Here is a 24975-nt window from a genome sequence, read left to right on the forward strand (position 1 = left end):
ATAACTAACTTATACCAGAGTCGCAGTGGAGGTCGATCGGATCGATGCAGCCGTACGAACAGAGGTATAAGCCATGACGGTACTTACAAACAAGCAGTGGAGGTCGACTGGATCGATGCAGCCATACTTGCTGAAGAACTCACTGAGATCTACTCTACTCCTACTCCTAAGGGGTGGCCAGAGCCGAAAAAGTAAATAACTGGTATTTGATTGATTGTGTCTTTCACAATAGCCAGACTTTGATATTTATACCCGGGACCTGCGCATGACTCTTGTCTAAGCACGACTCATCACAATTTTTGACCCTAGAGAAAACATTCATAATTTAAGATAACTTGGACTCTAATCTTTCCTTTTTTGTAGAGTCCAACATGTCTTGTCTTGGCGCCGATCATAGCCTTTGTCGTTATCTACTGACGCTATCTGAAGGAAGTCGATCTCAGTGTTGCATTTGAATCAGCTGATTCCAATCTGCATGCAATTGATTCCTTGGTGACATGATCTTGGGAGCTTTCGAGTCCCTGCGACTCTCCTTCTAAATTTTGGTGTAAACACATGCCCCCTAATTTTGGAATAAAAGTAATTTTATTCTAAAATTATCACGTCGGTATCCCCGATAGGTCCGCAGTCATGGGTAGAGAATCTTGATCTGGGGTCTACTATTTGTCATCGTCTATGTCAGCTCATGAGCCCATGCTTCAAAACTTTCACGAGAGCATCATTGCTTTACGGGCACTTGGACTCATCTTTCCGGACAGGCTATAAAATGCCTATCCGACCCTGGCGAGAGCAACTTAATAATTCAGCCATGTTTCTCTTCTATCTGCCTCCTTGAGTACTCCCGACTCCGCTGGACCCTCCATGGTCTATCTTTTTGCTATGAAGATCTCAAGCGGTTAGAAGAATTCTTGTGCATAGGGTGATTGCGTCGCTCATTCTGGCGCCTCATTGAGCAAGAAGACCAGCCATTGCGGTTAGAAGAATTCTTGTGATATCACCTGAGTCTTCTCTCCATGCTCACAAAGCTGTTCTAGTGTTTGCGAGGGCTAAAATGTGTGGACAACTTTCCCTTGTTTGCTCCTCCAAACGCCCACCGGCAAAGCCACATGCTTCTTTCCCACAGTTCCTCAATTTGCCGAGAAATCTGCTGAGCATATGTTAGGCGGGCGACCTTTCCTCTTCTCTGGCATAATTTTATCAACGGGTCGATGTGACTCGGTTCACGATGAGTTTCGGCCTTGTGGGATCCAGACTCTCTTCAATCCAAAGAAGCCCTGGTGGGTTAATCTCTGGTCAATGTAAATTTTTTGTATCCGTCCCACGAAATTTTGTAATCTGGGGAAGCAATAAATTCGAGTCTGTTATCTCTTCATTATCCATCCCCTGAATTGCCGGAGTGTTGATCCGTTTTCGTTTCTGATTTCAATTTCACACCCCAGGCGAAATCTACCTTCTCGCTTTTTCGGGTGAAAGCATCTAGGCCCCTAGTTGAGTTTCGGTGATTAATGATAATACATGATTACTATGACTAACGTGTGTTTTGCAGAGGCAATTAAGTTAGGTCATGGTAATGGAGATCGATTGGGCAATAATGGTGGTCATGCCCCTACGATGGAAATCGTTTTAATTTTCAAAGGATGGACGACAAGGTTAAGGATGGACTAGTTCTAAGTGTCGTTTGGTGTTGAAGAGACACTTAGAGTAGTTTAGGACTTTGTTTTTCCTTTGGCCATACTATTAAGGGGGGTATGGACGGGTAGCTTGACCTAGGTGAGTCTAGTGGGTTAGGTGTGGTGCACACTTGCTAAATCTAGCACTAGGTAGCTCCTAAAAAGCCCTTAGATCCATTGGAGCAAACTTCATTCATGTATGATTGAGAGTTGGAAGTGAATAGCGGGTCAAATGTTGACCAGACGCTGGTTTCGGTGTGACCGGACGCTGGCTCAGAGTCCGATCAGTTCGTTTGATCAAGGTGAAATCATCTGGTATGACCGGACGCTGAGAGGTGAGCGACCAGATGCTGGGTGCCAGCGTCTGGTCGACTCCAGTAAGGTTCCAGAGAGGGAAAATTGTGACCGGACACGTTCGGTCAGTGCTGACCGGACGCTGTCCAGCATCCGGTCACTACTTTAACACTGGAGTTCGGGGAGAACTGACCGGAGCGTCCGATCAACATGACCGGAACGTCCGGTCACCTCGCAGAGGCACATAACGGTTCGTTTTTCAACCAAGGTTATAAATACTTCCTCCATTCGTGTGAGGGGGTACTTTTGCTCATCCAACAGCTGAGAAACATCTTTGAGAGTGCCAAGAAGAGCAAGGTCCTAGTGAGGTGATTGAGATTTGAGAATCCCAAAGAGAGCCCTCATTAGTGAAAGCAAGAGTAGCAAAGTGTGCATCCACCCTTCTCATTAGACTTGTTGTGGTCAAGTGAGAGTTCGTGCTTGTTACTCTTGGCGATCGCCATCACCTAGATGGCTTGGTGGTGATTGGGAGCTTGATGATCATGCGGCGGAGCTTGTGGTTGACCCAACTCAAGTTGTGAGCGGTTGTGGGTGATTCACCGCGACGGAGTGTCGAAGAATCAACCCGTTGAGGGCACTTGATCCTTGCATGGATCAAGGGGGAGCTACACCCTTGCGCGGGTGCTCCAACGAGGACTAGTGGGGAGTGGTGACTCTCCGATACCTCGACAAAACATCGCCGCATTCCTCCTTCTCTCTTTACTTTGAGCATTTACTTTGAGCAATTCAATTCATGTCATTTACATTCATAAAATTGCCATGCTAGAGTTAGATTGGAACATAGGTTGCTAAACTTTTGTGCGATAGATCAATAGAAACACTTTCTAGGCATAAGGGGTTAATTGGGCTAACCGTAGGGTTTAATTATTGCAAAGAAATTTAGAATTAGCCCAATTCACCCCCCTCTAGGGCATCTTGATCCTTTCAATTGGTATTAGAGCCTCGTGCTCATGTATTTAGACTTAACCATCTAAAGAAAGATGTCTCACGGGGATGGTCCTCCTCCTATCTTTGAGGGGGATGATTTTCCATATTGGAAAATCGGCATGTAGGCGTATATAGAAGCTCTAGATGTTGGAATACTTAGAGCCATCTCACAAGGTTTCCCAAAACCTCGGGATGCCACACACCTACAAGGCGATGAGGTGAATTACAAGAAATGGAATGCAAAGGCTCGAAACACCATCTTTAGAGGCCTTTACAAAGATGTGTTTAACCGGGTGAGGAACCACAAGGATGCCCATGCACTATGGTCGGACATTTGTGTGCTCCATGAGGGAACCAAGAGCGAGCATGAGGAACGCTATCATCTTGTCATGAAAAAGCTAAATTCATTTGAGTCGCTTCCTAAAGAGAGTGCTAATGAAATGTACTCACGCTTGAATATTCTTGTAGAGGAGGTCAACGGGCTTGGACTCACTCAAATGCAACCATCTGATGTTGTAAGAAAGATCTTGAGTGTCCTCCCCATTGACAAATATGGGCATATTGTGACCGTGCTTCATCAAGGTGATCTTTCCACCGCTACACCAACATAAATCTTGGGAAAGATCAATGCTCATGAGATGTACATGCACATCACACCTCAAGATGGCTCATCCTCTTCAAAGAAGAAAGAAAAAGACTTAGCATTCAAAGCTAGCCAAGAGAAGGGCAAAGCAAGGCTTGAGTATGAGAGCTCATGTGATGATGAAATTGATGATGCAAGTCTTGCTCTCATGGTGAGAAGAACTGCTAAGATGCTAAAGAAGCTTAACAAGAGTGGCATCAAGTTTGATGGCAAGAAAAAGAAGTTCTTCACTAGCTCTAGAAGGAAGCCAATCTCGGAGATGGATTTGCTACAATTATGGTGAACTTGGTCATCTAGCACACCAATGCACAAAGCCCAAGAAAGACAAGTTCAAGAACAAGTAAAAGGGCAAGAAAGATGACTCTAGCAATGAAGATGAAGATGAGAAGAAGAAGAATAAGCCATATAAGAAGAAAGATGACAAGAAGAAGGACTTCCGCAAGAAGAAGAAGAATGGGAAGGCATACATCGTCGGTGATTGGCTCACGGACATTGATTCATCTAGTTGCTCATCCGATGATGATAGTGATAATGAGAAGGTGGCCGCCATTGTTATTGACTCTTCATCATCTTCACCAACACCACCACCATCATCCTCTACACACCTATGCCTTATGACCAAGGGTGAATGCAAGGTATCAAATGATGATAGTAGTGGTGATGAACATGCTAGCAATGATGATAGCGATAGTGATGATGATGAATATGAATCACCTTCTTATGATGATCTTGTTAAATTGCTAAATCAATACACTAAGATCATTAGAAAAACTAGAGCTAAGAATGAAAAGCTTGAAGCTAAGAATGATTCTCTTTTAGCTAAATGCGATGTAGCGAAAAAGGCTAGTGTTGAGCTTAGAGAAGCAAATGATGCTATATCATCCAAACTCAAGGAGCTCAAATCTTCTAAGAAAGAGCTTAAAGATAAACATGATAAACCTGAGAGGATATACAATGAACTCATCACTAGCCACAACATGCTAAAAGATGAATATACTACTCTTAAGATTAATCATGATAATCTTGTCATTGCTCAAGAATATTTATCCAATGAGCCACATGATGCTACTAACAATGTTGTTAAGATTGATATAGCTACATCATGTGATGATTTGATCATTAAGAGCATTGAGCAAAGTTCTAGTAGCAAGGGCAAGCAAGTGGTTGAGACCGATAGTTATGATGAGTATGTCAAGCTCAAGAATGACAATGAAAAGCTCAAGAAAAATCTTGAAGAGATCAAAAGCCACTACACTATTGTGCTAGAAACTCTTGATCGTGATGGTGATTTGATTCTTGAAAATGAGAAGCTCAAAGAAGAGAACAAGAAGCTCAAGGAAGAGAAAAATAATGATGCACTCAAGGAAGAGAACAAGAAGCTCAAGTTGGAGAAAGAGCATCTCAAGATTGGATTGAGCAAGTTCACAAGAGGCAAGCATCTTCAAAGTGAGCTACTAATGAACATCGTCATGAAGATAGATAGAAGTGGCATTGGGTACTTGGCAAACCAAGAGAAGAAGGCTCAAGCTCAACAACAACACAAGTCAAAGCCAAAGTCAAAGAGATGTTTTGAGTGTGGACAAGAAGGCCACTTTGCCCATGAGTGCCAAACTCCACCACCACAACCCTTGCCCAAGCATGCTAGACCTTTTGCTTTCAATGCTCATTACATGCTTAGAAAGGATTCTAGTGGAAAGATGAATGTCATGTTCTTAGGACCTCCCAACAGGAATAGGCCTAAGAAAATTTGGGTAGCAAAGTCACTTGTTGAGAAGGTGAAGGGCCCTCAACAAGTTTGGGTTCCTAAAGCTTTATCTCTTGTGTGTAGGTGAACTACAAGACCGGTGGAAGTCATTGGGTTATTGATAGTGGTTGCACACAACATATGACCGGTAATCCTCGTATGTTCACCTCACTAGATGAAGAAGTAGATGGACAAGAAAGAATCACATTTGGGGATAATTCAAAGGGCAAGGTTAAAGGATTGGGCAAAGTGGCAATATCAAATGATCATTCAATCTCAAATGTGCTATATGTTGCTTCATTGAGCTTCAACTTGTTATCCGTTGGACAATTGTGTGATCTTGGCTTCCAATGCTTGTTCACGGAGAAGGAAGTTGTTGTATCTAAGAAGGATGATGATCAAGTGATATTCAAAGGATTTAGATACAACAACCTATATCTAGTGGACTTCACCTCTGAAGATGCTAACTTAAAGACTTGCCTGTTCACCAAAACAACACTTGGGTGGCTATGGCATAGAAGACTTGCTCATGTTGGGATAAGCTCACTCAAGAAGCTAATGAAGAATGATTTGGTGAGAGGGTTGAAGGATGTGAAGTTTGAGAAGGACAAGCTTTGTAGTGCATGTCAAGCCGGCAAGCAAGTTCCAAATACTCATCTAACAAAAGCTTTCATGTCAACCACAAGAGTGCTAGAACTCCTTCACATGGACTTATTTGGACCAACAACATACAAGAGTTTGGGAGGAGATCTTTATTGTCTTGTGATTATTGATGACTATTCAAGATACACATGGGTATTCTTCCTTTATGACAAATCCAAAGTTGCATCATGCTTCAAGAAGTTTGCCAAGAGAGCACAAAATGAGTTTGAAGTAAAGCTAAAGAAGATAAGAAGCAACAATGGGAAAGAATTTGACAACACAAACATAGAAGCCTATTATGATGAAGTTGGGATCAAGCATGAGGTCTCCGCAACATATACTCCTCAACAAAATGGTGTAGTTGAGAGAAAGAACTGGACATTGATCACTCTTGCAAGAACAATGCTTGATGAGTACAACACTCCCGAAGCTCTATGGGCGGAAGCTATCAACACCGCTTGCTATGCATCCAACCGCCTATTCCTTTAAAAGTTTCTTGGCAAGACACCTTATGAGTTGCTCAATGGGAAGAAGCCGGATGTCTCCTTCTTTAGGGTGTTTGGTTGCAAATGCTACATCTACAAGAAGCGGCAACACCTAGGGAAGTTTCAAAGACGTTGTGATATTGGTTTTTTTGTTGGAGACATCAAGCCTAATGATGATGAAGATGATGTACAAGTGATCAATCTACCTTCTTCATCAAATGTGCCACAAGATGGTGATAAAGATGGGAGAATAGAAAATGAAGACACTCATGTCTCCCATGAGCAAATGGTGACACAAGCAGATGATGTTGATGCTCCACAACCTCCCCATCAAGTGGTAGATAGAAGAAATACACCTCTACTACAAGCTCATCCACAAGATCTCATCATAGGGAGTCCATCAAAGGGAGTAATGACTCATTCTCAAAAGCTTGCTTCATTTATTGAACATCACTCTTTTGTCTCTTGTTTTGAGCCTACTAAGGTAGAAGAAGCTCTTCAAGATCCGGATTGGATAAATGTCATGCATGAAGAGTTGAACAACTTCACCCGCAATGAAGTTTGGACTCTTGAAGAGCGACCAAAAGGTGCAAGAGTCATTGGAACAAAGTGGGTGTTCGGCAAGAAGCAAGATGATCAAGGCGTTATTGTGAGGAACAAGGCAAGACTAGTTGCAAAGGGGTTCTCTCAAGTTGAAGGTTTGGATTTTGGAGAGACCTTTGCACTGGTTGCAAGACTAGAAGCCATCCGTATCCTCCTTGCATATGCATCACATCATGACATGAAACTATATCAAATGGATGTGAAAAGTGCATTTTTAAATGGCTTTATTAATGAACTAGTCTATATTGATCAACCTCCCAGGTTTGAAGACCCTAGATATCCTAATCATGTTTATAGGTTGTCCAAGGCATTATATGGGCTTAAGCAAGCCCCAAGAGTTTGGTATGAGCACCTTCAGGACTTCCTCATTGAGAAGGGCTTCACCATTGGGAAAGTCGACACCACACTATTCACCAAGAAGCTTGATGGACATATCTTCATTTGTCAAGTGTATGTTGATGATATCATCTTTGGATCATAAAATGAAGATTCTTGCAAAGAGTTTGGTGAATTGATGTCGAAAGAGTTCGAGATGTCAATGATTGGAGAGCTTACATTCTTTCTTGGTTTTCAAATCAAGCAAATGAGAGAAGGGATTTTCATTTCTCAAGAGAAATATACTAATGATCTTCTCAAGAGATTCAAGATGGATGAATGTAAGCCAATCAAGACACCAATTCCAACTAATGGATATCTCGACCTAGATGAGGGAGGTAACACGGTTGATCAAACTCTCTACCGCTCTATGATTGGTAGCTTGTTATATTTAACCGCATCTAGACCCGACATCATGTTTAGTGTGTGTATGTGTGCTAGATTTCAAGCTAATCCTAAGGAAACTCATTTGATTACCGTTAAAAGAATCCTTAGGTATCTTAAGCACACACCAAGCATTGGCCTTTGGTATCCCAAAGGAGCTATATTTGAATTAGTTGGCTATTCCAATTTAGATTATGTCGGTTGCAAAGTTGATAGAAAGAGCACATTCAGAGGGTGCCATTTGCTTGGTAGATCACTTGTGTCTTGGTCCTCCACGAAACAAAATAGTGTGGCTTTGTCCACCGCCAAAGCGGAATACATTGTCGCGGGTGCTTGTTGTGCACAAATACTTTATATGAAACAAACTTTGCTAGACTATGGTGTAGTTCTAGAAAAAGTACCTCTTTTGTGCGATAATGAAAGTACCGTAAAACTTGCAAATAATCTAGTTCAACACTCTCGCACCAAGCACATAGATATCCGCCATCACTTTCTTAGAGATCATGTTGCAAAGAATGATATTTCACTAGAAGGTGTAAGGACCGAGGATCAATTGGCAGATATCTTCACTAAACCGCTAGATGAGGCGACTTTTTGTCGATTGCGGAATGAGCTCAATGTTCTTGATTTTAGCAACTTCTCTAGAAAATGAGCTTGTGTTGTCCCTTGCATTGCATTGTAATATACAACATATTTACTTTATGGTAATGCACTTAGGGCTTGTCTAACATGGTTAAGATAACTGCCGTAAAGCGTGTGAAGAAGCTTAACCTTGGATCAAACTTGACAAGCAACTAGATTTACTTTCAAGTATTGCATTGCATATGCATGAATGTTGCTTTGTCATTTATCTTCAATTGCCATCTTATTGCCTATTTTCTTAAAAAGAATTATAGCCTAAGGCAAAATATTTTTGAAAAATTTGAGGGTTTGTGAGAGGTCACTCACATCAGTCCCAAGTGCTGTTTATTTGGATCTTATTGAAGTTGGGACTTGATTGGGAATAGGCAGCACGAAGGACTTTGAAGATTTGCTGGAAAAAGAGTGACCGGATGCTGCACCGGACTCTGAAGTCCAGCGTTCGGTTAGTTCACAGGAGGTGAACCTGCTACGATGGAGTGACCGGACTCTGCTGTTCAGCGTCTGGTCAGATGGTGGTTCAGCGTCCGATCAAGCGAAGGCAATCAAGGCAGTGTGGACCAGACTCTGGCTGCGTCCAGTCGGGGTTCACCGGACGCGTCCGGTCGCGACTCCGGAGGTTTTGGACCCCTCTAGAGTCGACCGGACTCAGGGTGGCAGCGTCTGGTCATTGCCACCAGAGCGTCCAGTCAGTAGAAATCATGCGGGATTCCAACTCTTATCTCGTTTCCTTTTCTATTCTGTCGGGGGCCACCATATAACCATACAGCGCCGCGTTTGACCTAATCCTCATCTTAGCCGCGCCGACTTCACCACCATGCTCCTGTGCCCTAACTGTGCCGCGATGCCATCTTCTCCAGCGCCGCCTCCTGCATCGCCGTGCTGCTCCGCTCACGCCCATGCCACTGCTTAGCTCCGCCTGCAGCACTCCCACGCCGCCGTGCCCTAGCCATGCTCACAACTCATCGTCGTGCCCTAGCGCCACCACGCTCGTGCCTCTGCTCCACGCACTCGAGCCGCATTGCTCACTGCCAGCGTCGCCAGCTCCATCCAGTGTCGCTTTGCGACGTTGGAACCCTAATTGTCGTCCTGGTGGTTTCCCGATTCGTTCCTCTTCTCGCCGATTCGCTGATTCATAAGGTAGCAAGCCCTCATTTCCAACTTTATATGTATTGCTTGCTTTCTTAGGGTTTCGTATCTCTAGATATATTGTATTTATTTGTATATCCTATCTATTCTATCGTGCAGCGAGTCAGTGCCGTTGTGGTCCCATTAGTAGTTGTCAGTCAACTCAGGGCCAAGCTCGCGAGTACGGATCGAGGCCAAGCCTCGGAAGTGATAGTTGGTAGTTGATCTGTGTCAGCGGTAGTATTTCTTTTTAGCTCCATCAGATGGCTCATGTCAAGAATATTGGAGGAAGTCCCGGTGATGACGATCCGAGGCCCCCGCCTCGCTAGCCTGTAGATACAAAAGGCAAGGTGATGAAGAAGCTAGCGATGAAGAAGCGCAAGTACCCTGATGCAGATACAGCTTGAACAGCCACAGTTGCAGAGGCCGTAGAGCACGCAGAGAGAGGAGGTGCTCAAAGTGGTGTTGTTATTGCAGATCAGCTTTCACCATCTCAGAGGGCCGCTATCCAGGAGGTTGAGCGTCGTCATGGTGGTCCAGCTGGGATAGCCATGGTTGGAGGACGACGTGTTGCTATTGATGAGAGTCAGCCTCAGAGGGAGTCACAGCAGCAGCCACAGCCAGCAGAGCAGACTCAGGAGGGAGAGCAGGCCGAGGAGATAGAGCAGGCACCTCAGCCACAGTTATGCCGCTCTGGTCGTACCCGTGCTCTAGTCACACCATGGCCAGAGACACAGCGGAGGGGTTCCCGTCCGCCTCCTAGACCACGACCAAGCAGGTTCAGCAGCTCAGATTTGTGGACTTTGATCGGTGGTTTCCGCCGAGGAGGGATGATCAAGCTTTAGAGGGCTTCTATACACCACTACAGGAAGACTTCTATAATGCATATCTTAACAGTGGGGCAATATTCAGATCTCAGAGGGTGTGCAACATTCAGTCCATTGTAGCAACAGCTAGAGAGCATATTTGCCCTTACCTATCTTATCTGCTAGGGCTGACAGACTTACTCGGATGGACAGGCTTATATGTTCCATCTTGGGTCTATGAGTTCTATGCTACACTTTAGATTGACCCATAGCACAGATTCATTCACTTTGCATTCAGAGGCAGAGATTATAGGCTGATGAGCTTTAGGGCTAGGGAGATACTCAGGCTTCAGGAGCAGTCCATCCAGCTACATGAGGTTTGCTATGGATAGACAACGCCTCCAAGACACCCTCACGGTGGTATTGTGCCCCTACAGATCTAGTCCGCCATTGCTTCATAGAGCCTTTCAGCGAGGGGTCGAGCAGGACACCCAGTGATCTCACTCCTACTGCTAGAGTGCTTAATGCTATTATGAGGAGGACCCTGCTTCCTAGGATGGGGTATCATGAGGGCTTGACTCGCATACAGTTATGGCTACTGAACTTTCTGATGCAGCAGACTGTGTTTAACATTTGGGATCTCCTTCTATCAGAGATGGAGGATACTATTGTAGAGGGGTTTAGGGGTCACAGGCAGCTGCCATATGCTCATTAGATTACATTCCTGATCCATAGGGCAGTTACTGTGAGGCCACCTAAGATGCTGGCAGAGTACAGTGGTGCTACTACAGAGTTCCCTACATACAATATGACTCAGATGATCCGCCATAGTGCAGTGAGGACACCCAACCAGCTGCGCCATCGTCCAGAGGTGCCAGAAACTACAGCCCAGCAGGATGAGACCATCAGGGGTTTTGCAGCTATAGAGGAGGAGCAGTTAGATGCTCAGCAGGAGGGGATGGTCGAGAGCGACCCCAGCGATAGCTCAGATGATGACTACCGGGATATCCCTCAGATGCCTCCATGATGACATGACCATGAGGCTGGTAGCTCTAGTTCAGCTCCACCTGCACCACAGACAGACCCTGCTCTACTTGCTATACTTGAGTGAATGAGGCAGGATCATGCTCGCTAGGCTCAGGAGACCGCTGCTACATTTGCACAATTTTAGACCAGGCAGGATGAGTTCCAGCGATAGCAGCAGGTGATCCAGCAGCAGTAGCAGGCTATACAGTAGCAGCAGTAGGCCATGCATCAGTAGCAGCTTCTCATGCAGCAGCAGCTTCTTGGATTTATGCAGCATGTAGTCATTGCTATTGGGGCTCCACCGCCACAGCCTTCGCCCCAGCTTGGTCGGCCTGCCACCACTTCTATGATTCCAGCTTTCTAGCCTAGTGGGCTTTAGAGTTAGGGACCGCCGATGCCATAGTTTCCTTCACCTATAGAGTAGGTGTCCTAGTGGTTTGCTTCGGCAGTGCCAGCCCTATAGTTCACTCCTCTTCATACGGGCTTCACTCTGCCTCAGAGTTCGTCAGTGCTCACCCCAGTCTCTAGGAGCCTTGGTGCTTCATTTAGTGAGATGACAGGGTAGCCTACACCACTAGAGCTACATGTCCTTGGTCCTTCCATAGTTGCTACTATTACTGAGACTACAGAGATGCTCCCATCTTTAGTTGCATCATCAGAGCAGGCATTGCTAGTTCTAGATCCGACCCAGACTGCTTTAGCATCGCTTCTAGCTACAGAGGGTCATACAGCTTAGAGCTCAAGATCAGATGATGATGGCACATGGTTCTAGCTCGCTCCTCGCACCTCAGCGCCTGACTCGTCCGCTGCAGCCCCGCCGACCAACCCTTAGTTTTTGGTGTTTGATGCCAAAGGGGGAGAAGGATCGAGTATGTTAGACTTAGAGGGAGTGATTCATTTAGGGTGAGTTTATCTATCATATTTGGTTTTTTATGTGTGATACACTATTATGCATTCATGTGTTTACTTTTATGCATCGAACTATATTTATGTGATAGTGATATCTACGTGATCATGATATTTGACATGTGTGCTCTCTACTTTGAATTATTTATATGTCATATCACTTGTGTTATGCTCATTTGCTTTGCTTCCACGTTTTACTCCGATGCAAATGAGCTTTATTACTTGTACTCATGCTTATTTCATATCTTTGGAGTACATTATGTTGGCTTGGGTCATATAAGATTGCTTAACTCTTTTGTTCTTATTGCTAAAAGCTTATATGATCCAAGCATGTTAAAAACCTCAACTCTTTCACATACTCGAGGTAGTATTGTCATCAATCACCAAAAAGGAGGAGATTGAAAGCATCTAGGCCCCTAGTTGGGTTTCGATGGTTAATGACAATACATGATTACTATGACTAACGTGTGTTTTACAGAGGCAATTAAGTTAGGTCATGGCAATGGAGATCGATTGGGCAATAATGGTGGTCATGCCCCTACGATGGAAATCATTTCGGTTTTCAAAGGATGGATGACAAGGTTAAGGATGGACTAGTTCTAAGTGTCGTTTGGTGTTGAAGAGACACTTAGAGTAGTTTAGGACTTTGTTTTTCCTTTGGCCATACTATTAAGGGGGGGTATGGATGGGTAGCTTGACCTAGGTGAGTCTAGTGGGTTAGGTGTGGTGCACACTTGCTAAATCTACCACTAGGTAGCTTCTAAAAAGCCCTTAGATCCATTGGAGCAAACTTCATTCACGTATGATTGAGAGTTGGAAGTGAATGGAGGGTCAAATGTTGACCGGACGCTGGTTCTGGTGTGACCAGACGCTGGCTCAGAGTCCAGTCAGTTCATTTGATCAAGGTGAAATCGTCTGGTGCGACCAGACGCTGAGAGGTGAGCGACCGGACGCTGGGTGCTAGCATCCAGTCGACTCCAGTAAGGTTCTAGAGAGGGAAAATCGCGACCGGACACGTCCGGTCAGTGCTGACTGGACGCTGTCCAGCGTTCGGTCATTACTTTAACACTGGACTTCGGGGAGAACTGATCGGAGCGTCCAGTCAACATGACCAGAGCGTCCGGTCAACATGACTGGAGCGTCCGGTCACCCCGCAGAGGCACATAATGGTTTGTTTTTCAACCAAGGTTATAAATACTTCCTCCATTCATGTGAGGGGGTACTTTTGCTCATCCAATAGCTGAGAAACCTCTTTGAGAGTGCCAAGAAGAGCAAGGTCCTGGTGAGGTGTTTGAGATTTGAGAATCCCAAAGAGAGCCCTCATTAGTGAAAGCAAGAGTAGCAAAGTGTGCATCCACCCTTCTCATTAGACTTGTTGTGGTCAAGTGAGAGTTCGTGTTGTTACTCTTGGCGAACGCCAACACCTAGATGGCTTGGTGGTGATTGGGAGCTTGATGATCATGCGGCGGAGCTTGTGGTTGACCCAACTCAAGTTGTGAGCGGTTGTGGGTGATTCTCCGTGACGAAGTGTCGAAGAATCAACCCGTAGAGAGCACTTGATCCTTGCACGGATCAAGGGGGAGCTACACCCTTGCATGGGTGCTCCAATGAGGACTAGTGGGGAGTGGCGACTCTCTGATACCTCAGCAAAACATCACCGCGTTCCTCCTTCTCTCTTTACTTTGAGCATTTACTTTGAGCAATTCAATTTTTGTCATTTACATTCATAGAATTGCCATGCTAGAGTAGGATTGGAACATAGGTTGCTAAACTTTTGTGCGATAGATTAATAGAAACACTTTCTAGGCACAAGGGGTTAATTGGGCTAACAGTAGGGTTTAATTATTGCAAAGAAATTTAGAATTAGCCCAATTCACCCCCCTCTTGGGCATCTTGATCCTTTCACCGGGCTATATATACGGGCCATGGTTGTGGATCAAAAAACAACCCACTTTGTCTCAAACCTCCTTCGTCTTCAGTATATTTCCTGCCTTTCATTAGGTTTGAGGTCATGGAGAACAACAAGAGGTCTGTTGAAGAAGCCCTCAACAGATCTGCATCATCACGCCAATGCCTTTGTCGCCAAGAGGTCGCATCTTGGGGTACTTCCATCGCTTTGGATCAGAGGGCTAACTCCGCCCAGACTTCGGGGTCATCTTTGGCACCAATTCACCACCAGCTTCCTCGTCACTCGAGGCGGCAGATCAACAATGATGATCTACTGGCCTCCATCGATCGGACCGACCAGCATCTAGCCAACTGCATCTCCCTTGAAGAATCGGCTTTGACCATGATTGAAGGCCGATCACTCCCTGAGGTTGGCCTGGTGAGAGAAAGGTTGGCCAGGGCTGAAGCTAGAATCATGGGTGAGATGTCTGCCATTATTTCTCTATTTTCTTAATTTTGCCCTCAAGATTTCTGATCACTCTTTCCTTAAACCTTTTAGATCTAACTGCTCAGTTGGAGAGTCTTCGATCAGCTACGGATCATGCAGCGGGATTTGTCAAAGCTAGGGGTGCTGTTCCGGTGGTTCGCTTGCATGACATCCCGAATCGTGTTAGGGAGGTCGCCCTTCATGGCGTTCGTCATGGTGCTGCCATGGCGCTGGCTGCTGCACAAGCCCGTTCTGGCCATAATCTTCGGCTTCTTCCCCATGGTTTTCCGGATGCAGCGCATCCTGAGGAGCATGAGTGCCGCCAACTCTATAGCCTTCAACACCCTGGCCGATGATATAGTAGGCAAAGTGTTTTTCGGCCCATAGCTTGTAATATGTGACGTTTAGCAAACAACTTCCTTGTCTTGAGTGATTTTCCTTTGTTTCATGCTTCATACTCATCACTTCGTCCGTGTTTGCTTCGCTTCTATAGGTGATACACAGCGTATCGGCTTTTACCCGTTTGGGTTCATTTTGCACTGGAGGCGATACCTTTCCAATATCGGCTATTAAAGCTATCGACCGAACAAATCGCTTATTAAGTATTGATCCAAATGCTATGATAATATTTCTTTAAATATTTTCCATTGATTGCTCGGCCAAATTCTTCCTCTCCTTTTAGTGTTTCGAAAATATAAGCATTACCGGGCGTACAACGTTTGATCCGATAAGGTCCTTCCCAGTTACGTGACCATTTGCCGAATTTACTGTCCTTTGACTCGATCAGCAATTTCACTTTCTAGACCAAGTCTCCTTCAGAGAATTGCTTAATCTTAACCTTTTTATTGTAATATTTCGCAACCCTCAGTTTATTGGCTTGGATATTTTCAAGAGCACACAGCCGAAGGCAACTCAAGTCCTCCAAATTGTCCATCATAAGATTCTTGTAGACTTCAGCTGACAAATCATTCTGTAGTGTAACATGCCTCGATCTAGTCCGAACTTCCCAAGGAAGAATTGCATTATGGCCATACACAAGTTCATAAGGCGATGTTTTAATTGATCTATGGCACGCCATCCTATATGCCCACATTGCCTCATTTAGCATCGAATGCCATTTCCTTGGCTGTTCCTCGATCTTTTTCTTGATCAGTTTAATCATAATCTGGTTGGACGCCTCTGCCTGGCCATTAGCCTGAGCATAGTAAGGAGAGGAATTCAGTAGCTTGATTCCCATACTAGCAGTAAAATCCCCGAACTCTTGTGATGTGAACATTGTTCCTTGATCTGTAGTTATAGTTTGAGGAATCCCAAAGCGATACACAATGTGTTCCCTGACAAAAAATCAATCATATTCTTTGAGGTTACCATCTTCAAAGGAATGGTCTCAACCCATTTAGTGAAGTAATCTATTGCAACCAATACGAACTTATGTCCTTTGCTTGAAGGCAGAAAAATCTGGCCAATTAAATCAATTCCCCAACCCCGAAACGACCATGGCTTGATTATTGGATTCATGGCCGATACAGGTGATCTCTGGACATTACCAAAACGTTGATAGTCCTGGTACGCCTTGTAATATTCAAAACAATCTTCCAACATCATTGGCTAGAAATATCTAGCTCTACGGATAATTCATTTCATCTTATAAGCTGATTGATGAGCTCCACATATCCCTTCATTCACCTCACCAATCAACACCTTAGCTTCCTCTTGGTTTAAGCATTTGAGCAACACCCAATCGACTATTTTATAATATAACTGGTCATCTAATAAAACATATTTAGCCAACATATACATTAGCTTTCTGGTAACTTTCTGAGACGTATCTCTAAGGTAGTTGGCTATTTCGATTCTCCAATCATCACTTGAGGTTTCACTACTCAAGACTTCTTGAAACATTCGATATCCTGATGCACTTTGAGCTAGATGGTTAGCTTCTTGGTTTTGTGCTCTCAGAATATGTTGGAAAGAGATATGAAAAAAACCCTTTAAGTAACTTTTGGCACTCATCATAGTATCCTTTCAAAGTCTCTTCTTTGCACTCATATAGGCCGATCAATTGATTAATAATTAACTGTGAATCTCCAAATACTTCAATAGCTTCGACCTTTACTTCATGAAGAAGTTGAAGTGCCTTGAGAATAGCTTCGTACTCCGCTTGATTGTTAGTAATCATTGGCTCAGTTGGAAGAGCAAATTCAAAACTTGCCCCCCGTTGTGAAATAATAACAATACCAATGCCACCACCCTGCTTGCATGATGACCCATCAAAGAATAACATCCAAGGCATTGGCTCTACATAACCAATGCTTGGCTTGTGATGCTGGGTGACAAAATCAGCCATTACTTGTCCTTTGACTGCTTTAGCCGATTCGTACTTTAAGTCAAATTCCGATAACGCAAGAATCCATTTTCCCACTCTTCCATTTAGTATCAGTATTGATAACATGTGCTTAACCACATCAGCCTTAGAAACAACTGTACACTCGGCCGATAATAAGTAGTGTCACAATTTAGTGCAAGAGAAATATAGGCACAAGCATAATTTTTTGGTGGGAGAATATCTCGTCTCTAGATCTAGTAGTCTTCTACTCAGATAGAAAACAACTCTCTCTTTTCCTTCAAATTCTTGCATCAAGGCTGATCCAATTGTCTTGTCATCAGCCGATATGTACAACTTAAATGGCTTACCTTGCTGAGGAGGGACCAGCACAGGTGGACACTTCATATATTCTTTTATCTCTTCAAACACCCTTTGTTGTATGTCACCCTACTTAAATTCTTGATCATTTTTCAACTTCAACAAGGGAGAAAACGCCAGGATCCTTTCTGATAAATTTGAAATGAATCTTCTGATGAAATTAATCTTATCAAGCAGAGACTGCAACTCTGTTTTGATAGTCAGGGGAACTGCTTCATCAATTACCTTCACACTTTTCTGACCAACTTCGATTCCTCTCTCGTGGACCATGAATCCTAAGAATTGTCCAACTGATACTCCAAAAGCACACTTATTAGGATTTATCTTTAAACCATGCTTCTTGTGCATTCTAGAGTCTCACGCAAGTTAGCTAGGTGCTCTTTGTACCCTTTGGATTTTATCATCACATCATCGATGTAGATTTCAACAATCCTGCCGATCAACTTATGGAAAATGTAATTCATCGCCCTTTGATAAGTTGCACCGGCATTCTTTAGACCAAAGGTCATCACAACCCACTCAAACAGACCGATTGCGCCGGGGCACCTGAAAGCGGTCTTTGCTATGTCTTCCTCAGCCATGAAAAATTGGTTGTATCCTGCATTACCGTCCATGAAGCTAATAACCTTATGCCCGGCTGCTGCATCTACTAACATATCAGCTATCGGCATCGGATAACCATCCATGGGTGTGGCTTTGTTCAGATCCCTAAAATTGATGCAGACTCTCAATTTTCCATTCTTCTTATATACTGGGACAACATTCGATATCCACTCTGCATATCGGCATGGTCGAATAAATTTTGGTTCCAGCAACCTTTCAGTCTCCTTTTTTATATCATCGAGCACGTTCGGGTTGAATCTCCTCGGAGCTTGTTTAAACGGCTGATATCCAGGTTTGATTGGCAACTGATGTTCAACAATTGACCGGTCTAAACCAGGCATCTCATAGTATTCCCAAGCAAAGTAGTCTTTAAATTCCTTTAATAAATCAATTAATTCCCGCTTATACTCCAGATCCAACTTAGCACTTACGTATGTCGGCCTAGGTCTACCTCTAGGATCAATATCTACTTCTTCTAATTCATTGGCCGACGTGAAGCCATGTCCTAGTTTGCCATCTGTACCATCTATTGGATTATCCATTAGTATGAATTTTCAAAGCCGACTGCTTGGATTGGCTGTTGGCTTTCACCATTGACTCTGAATTCTGATGGCAACATAAAAGCTATTTAGATATTAGCCGATGGTTGCTTTCTATCGGCTGTTTGCTTGGTATGCCATACTTGAGGTTTACCAGACGCCTGAGCCTGTTCCATCTCTTTATTCCTTAGGTGTCACACCCTTCTCTTCTAGCTTCTTGTTAAACCTCCTGGACACTATTGGCCTTCCTGCCAAACATACTTTCTTTCATTGCCATCTTCTTCATAATCAGCCCGGTCTTGGTCAACAACTCTTTTTCCCAGCCAATTATGAACACTTCTATTTTTAAGCGCCAATCCATGTTATTATGATGATATGTATTTTGAGCATGGATAGACCAGCTGTTGGTTTGAGATTGCCTAAACTCCCAATATTGATTGCTGCATTCTGGACAGTCATGTCTGGTAGGCAACTTTAAACCTTCATTCTAGCAATGTCTGAAGAAAGAACAATTCCAATGTGACTCGGCTTGTTTCTTCTCGTACCTCTCTTTTTCTAGTTGACGCTAGTATTCTTGACCCTTTAACCAACGCCGATAATTCTTTTCCTTTTATCGCTACCACTTATTCAATAGGATTTGAGATGTAACTCGAGGCTTTGTCGCCCCTGCTTTTGATGTTTCCTCATGCTCGTATCGGCTCTTTTGCTTAGCGCGACGTCTTCTAATCTCTCTGTACTCGTCAGCCGATATTTGCATCTTAGGATCGACTGTTCTAGCTTCTCTTGATTTTGTCGATGTTAGAACCTTAGTCTTTCCTTTGAGTAGCCCAGCATCAACCATGTTTTGATCTCCTGGGAAAGGATTATCATCAACTTTCATTTTTCGAGGCGTATCAAATTTGAGCCTTCCTTGCTAAATTGCCCTCTGTATATGCTGCCGGAAATTCTGCATTCATTAGTGGAATGAGAAGTAGCATTATGGAACTTGCAGAACTTCTTATTTTTCAACTGATCAGGAGGCAACATAACATAACCATCGGGCAACTTGATCTGCCCCTTCTCAAGCAAGAAATCGAAGAGTTTGTCTGATTTAGTGACATCGAAATCATACCTCTCCTCAACTCCTCTTCCCCAAGGATTTGGCACCATTACCGTTTTCTTGCCCCAATTCCATTCAGCCGCAGCAACTTCTTTTTCTTCATCTTCATAGCCGTCATCGACTGAGTATGGATCATAAGCTTCGGCTACTATGGTACTCTTCTGAAATCAAGTATCTCTACGCATACTCTAGAATTGGCCATTGAGCGCTGCCACTCATTGAGCCAATTGGCCCAAGTTATCAAATTCTTGTCCCAACAGTTTCTCTTTCCACATTGGTAGCATTCCTTGGACGGCTAAAGCAGCAAATTGATCATCAGCCAAGTTTAAGGAGAAGCACAAATTCCTAGTCTCTCAGAACCTGTGAAGAAACTCGGTGCCCGATTCATTAGTCCTCTGCCTCATAGTTGTCAGATCAGTAATCTTCTTTTCTCCAATCCTAGTATAAAAATATGTATGAAACTTCTCTAGGCCAGCCCAATTGGCAATGGAATTGACTGGTAGTGATGAAAACCAAGTGAAGGCTAGCCCTAATAAGGACAAGGAGAAGAAACAAACTCGATGGGCATCCTCAACTGATGCTTCGCCCAATTGTGTAAGATACCGACTGATATGTTCTATTGTGCTTGTACTGTCTTGGCCAGTGAACTTAGTGAATTTTGGGAGCCTGTAATTTGTGGGAAGAGCGACCAAATCGTACCATTTTGGATATGGGCGTTTTTACAAAAAGGTCAGCCGTTTTTGCTTCAGATCGAACTAATTTTTCATCATCTCGGTCACCCTCAGCAATAATTCATCCGCTTGCGGATTTGGATTCCTCTACACCTGCTGACCCATCTGTGGATTGAAATCTCGCGTGCCTTGATATCCTGGATTTGGCATCATGTGAAGGGTGTTATAATCAGTGCCATAGTGATACCCTTGTAGAATCTTGATCTGCTAGGTCCTTTGCTGGCTTGCTGCTTGAAGTGTCTGATTATAGACATAAGGATCTATATCTCTACGGATCCTTTGAATTAATGGTGCTATTTTTTGAGCCAACGATGGTATGTGGCCTGATGTGCCAAAATTGATCACCTAGTTCTAACCTTGCCCCATCGGCTGTTGCACATGCTGTACTAGCGGTCCAGGATTATACTGTATTTGATTTGCAGTAGTTCCTTGAGTTTGTTCAGATGAATCCTGAACTGCCTAAACATCACCATTACCAGTTAGTGCTACTTTTTGATGGCTGGTACCGACTTGATTAGTCCCTTGGGTCAACGGATCTAGAATGCTGTAATAAGCCAGCCCACCTTGACCAACTGAAAGCTTTGTTATGGCTTGATATAGCATCACGAACGGATTTGTCACAACTTCCTTAAAGAAACGCCTGTCTTCATCTTCAGTTGTATCTGTCTGCCCGTTTAGTAGAACTCTTGGTAGTGGAAATTTCTGAACAATTGTGTTGTCACATGTTTTGGTGTAGGACAACAAACACTTGTTCTAAAACTCTTATGTAGCTTTGCTGATGATACCCTTATTCCCATTAGGTAGATCTTCATAATGCAGCATAAGGATCTCGTTGTTGTTGTGAACCACCATGACGATTATGGGGTCCCACCGGGCGTGCCAGAAACGTGTGTCGACATGGAATTTTTGTCCCATGCTGAGGACACACGTAGCAAGCCAGAAGGGTCTGCTCGATGGAGCTAGAGATCCGCCTAGCTTTAGCACAGGGATGGTCGATCCTGCGCACTCCTCCCGAGACGTGCCAGTCAATTTGACCCTACAATTGACAAGGAGAGAAAGTTTATCAGTAATTAAGGGCGGAACATGCTGGTGTTGCCAGACAGTCCCGAATATGTGGCTCTGAGAGCCGATATGAAAGGAGATCGACTAAATAGTCGATTCCAGCATATTCAATGGTCTCATGATGGTACAGTAATAAGATCATGGGGCTAACACATCTTTTAACCTATCTTTACTTCAACGGTCTCATGATGTGAACTGTTCATGAAAGCACTCGATATCGGCTAAAAACAGTCGATTTAGGCATAGCACATAGTTAAAGTCATGCCTTATCAGGAATAGTTCTACCAAATAACGATCCCCACTACACGGTGCTAATAGTGGGGTGTGAGGCAGTATCACACAGACCATGATAACGGGCCATGGAATGGTTTTCGCTAGCCAATAGATCTACTCAAGACACAACATGCCTTAACCGCACGCTATGCACGATCAGGATTGACATAAAACAGCCGATAAAACGTAACTCATCATTTAAAGTGTAGATTAGATCAGTTTTAGATTAACAAACGATGGACTAAACAAGATATAAGGCCGATCTATATCAATCCCAATCGGGCAGAATGATATTGCTGTAATTAGATAAACAATGTAAGCAATAAGCAATATCGGTAACTTAATGAATCTACCAAAGACTGCCATTCTAAGGTAGAGTCAATAACTTGACCTTGACCTAATTCATGCAGTGGGGGTCGACCGGATCGATGCAGCCATACTTGAACTAGACAAGAATCGATAACTAACTTATACCAGAGTCGTAGTGGAGGTTGATCGGATCGATGCAGCCGTACGAACAGAGGTATAAGCCATGACGGTACTTATAGACAAGCAGTGGAGGTCGACCAGATCGATGCAGCTATACTTGCTGAAGAACTCGCCGAGATCTACTCTACTCCTACTCCTAAGGGGTGGTCGGAGCCGAAAAAGTAAATAACTGGTATTTGATTGATTGTGTCTTTTACAATAGCCGAGCTTTGATATTTATACCTGAGACCTGTGCATGAGTCCTGTCTAAGCACGACTCATCACAATTTTTGACCCTAGAGAAAACATTCCTAATTTAAGATAACTTGGACTCTAATCTTTCCCTTTTTGTAGAGTCCAACATGTCTCATCTTGGCGCCGATTATAGCCTTTGTCGTTATCTGCTGGCGTTATCTGAAGGAAGCCGATCTCAGTGTTGCATTCAAATCAGCTGAGTCCAATCTGCATGCAATTGATTCGTTGGTGACATGATCTTGGGAGCTTTCGAGTCCCTGTGATTCTTCTTCCAAATTTTGGTGTAAACAGAGTCGCATCTGGTGATGGTCGTGATGTCATACCCTCTTGGCGAGGTCATCCAAAACTAGGATGGCATAGGAAGAATCACAAAGTGGGCACTCGAGCTGATGGGTCAAGGCATTTCATATGCCCCTCGGATGGCCATCAAGTCCCAAGTGCTGGCCGATTTCGTTGCAGAGTGGACTGAGGTCCAAATGCCTCCAGCAGTCATCGACCAAGAGGACTGGACGATGTACTTCAATGGATCGCTGATGAAGAAAGGCGCCGATGCGGGGCTGGTCTTTGTTTCACCCCACGGGGTATGCATGAGGTACATGGTTCACATCCATTTCCCCTACTCCAACAATGTGGCCGAGTATGAGGCACTCATCAACGGCCTACGCATCACCATCGAGTTGGGTATCCGATGGCTCAACGTCCGAGGTGACTCCCAGCTGGTCATCGACCAAGTCATGAAGGAGTCAAGCTACCACAATGCCAAGATGGCTGCATATTGCCGAGAAGTCCGCCAGCTGGAAGACAAGTTCGACGGTCTCGAGCTCTGTCACATCCTGAGGCGTCTCAACGAGGCGGTCGACGCGCTGGTGAAAATAGCGTTCGGGCGAGAGTCGGTGCCGATGGGTGTCTTCGCCAGCGATCAGTACAAGCCCTTGGTCCGCTACGAGGAGCTAGAACAAACCGGTGATGGGTCGCCTACCCTAGACTCGGGGGCTAACCAGTCAGTGGCTCCATCCGACCCCAAAGTCATGGAGCTTGACGAGGATCCAGCGATAGAGCCCCACTCTCTGGCCAATTGGAGGACGCCCTACCTCGACTACCACCTCCATGTGGCGCTGCCAACAGACAAAATGGAGGCTCTGCGGCTCACGCGTCGTGCTAAGTTCTTTGTCCCTATTGAGGGCGAGCTCTATAGGCAAAGCCACAACGGGATCCTACAACGTTGCATCCCCATCGAACAAGGGAAGCAGTTGCTGAGTGATATCCATGGTGGGGTCTGCGGGCACCATGCCGTGCCTAGGACCCTGGTCGGAAACGCGTTCTGACAAGGCTTCTACTAGCCAACCGCAGTAGCTGATGTTGAAGTTATTGTGCGCACCTGTCAAGGGTGTCAATACGATGCTCGACAGACCCACCTGCTATCCCAAGTGCTCCAAATGATCCCCATCATGTGGTCATTCATGGTCTAGGGGCTCGATCTGGTTGGACCTCTAAAGAGGGCGCCCAAGGGCTATACGCACTTGCTTGTCGCCGTAGACAAGTCTACAAAGTGGATAGAGGCTCGACCTATCTCCACGATCAAGTCTGAGCAAGCTGTGCTGTTCTTCCTTGACATTGTCCATCGCTTTGGGGTCCCAAACTCCATCATCACGGACAACAGCACGCAGTTCACTAGAAAGAAGTTCCTTCGATTCTACGATGAATACCACATCCACATCGATTGGACCACCATGGCGCACCCCCGTACGAACGGGCAGGTCAAGCGCATAAACGGCATGGTCCTACAAGGCCTCAAGCCTAGGATCTTCAACCAGTTGAACAAGTTTGGCGGACGATGGGTCACGAAGCTTCCCACGGTGCTCTAGAGCCTAAGGACGACCCCTAGCTGGTCCACCGGCTACACACCATTCTTCATGGTCTATGGTTTCGAGGTTATCCTCCTGACCGACCTTGATTATGGAGCACCGAGGGTCAGGGCATATGATGAATAGGGAGCCGAGGCATCCCTCGAGGATGCTATGGACCAGCTAGATTAAGCATGTGACATCGCCCTCCTCCACTCAACCAAGTACTAGCAAGCGTTGCGCCGGTACCACAGCCATCAAGTACGGGGTCAGGCCTTCAACGTCGGGGACCTGGGCTCTATCGACGAAATATGGTTGGTAGTCTATCTAGGGGTATGCCCAAGGTAGTAGATTATCGACAGACAGATGTGCAAGCTACAAACAAGATGGTGACGCAAGACAGACATGAGGTTTTATCTAGGTTCGGCCGCCGTGAAGGCGTAATACCTATGTCCTGCGTCTGATTGTATTGCAGTATGTCAATGAGGGATGATTTTGAGAGGGGTCCCCTGCCTGCCTTATATAGTCTGGGGGCAGGGTTATAGATCTGGAAACTAATCCTAACCGGTTACAATTGCCATAGGTGGCCAGATAAGGATTCCTATTCTAACCGACCAGGATCTTACTTGATCTCCAAGTCTGTCTTGATTCCTTGCGCGGGACTCCGAGTAGATCGGCCAAGCCACACGTC

At 44.7% G+C, this 24975-nt stretch overlaps 1 protein-coding gene across 1 annotated transcript; it reads left to right on the plus strand.

The window, feature by feature from the left end:
* The first annotated feature begins 23204 nt into the window (after positions 1-23204).
* On the plus strand, positions 23205-23765 carry LOC136470315 (uncharacterized). Its single transcript, XM_066468200.1, has one exon. The coding sequence runs from the start codon at positions 23205-23207 to the stop codon at positions 23763-23765; it is 561 nt and encodes a 186-aa protein (XP_066324297.1).
* Positions 23766-24975: the final 1210 nt, after the last annotated feature.

The sequence above is a fragment of the Miscanthus floridulus genome, chromosome 8 (assembly GCF_019320115.1).
Source record: "Miscanthus floridulus cultivar M001 chromosome 8, ASM1932011v1, whole genome shotgun sequence".
NCBI lineage: Eukaryota > Viridiplantae > Streptophyta > Magnoliopsida > Poales > Poaceae > Miscanthus > Miscanthus floridulus.

Excerpts from the sequence above, each read along its gene's own strand:
- LOC136470315 (XM_066468200.1), top strand. The coding sequence starts at position 23,205 with ATGGCTGCATATTGCCGAGAAGTCCGCCAGCTGGAAGACAAGTTCGAC.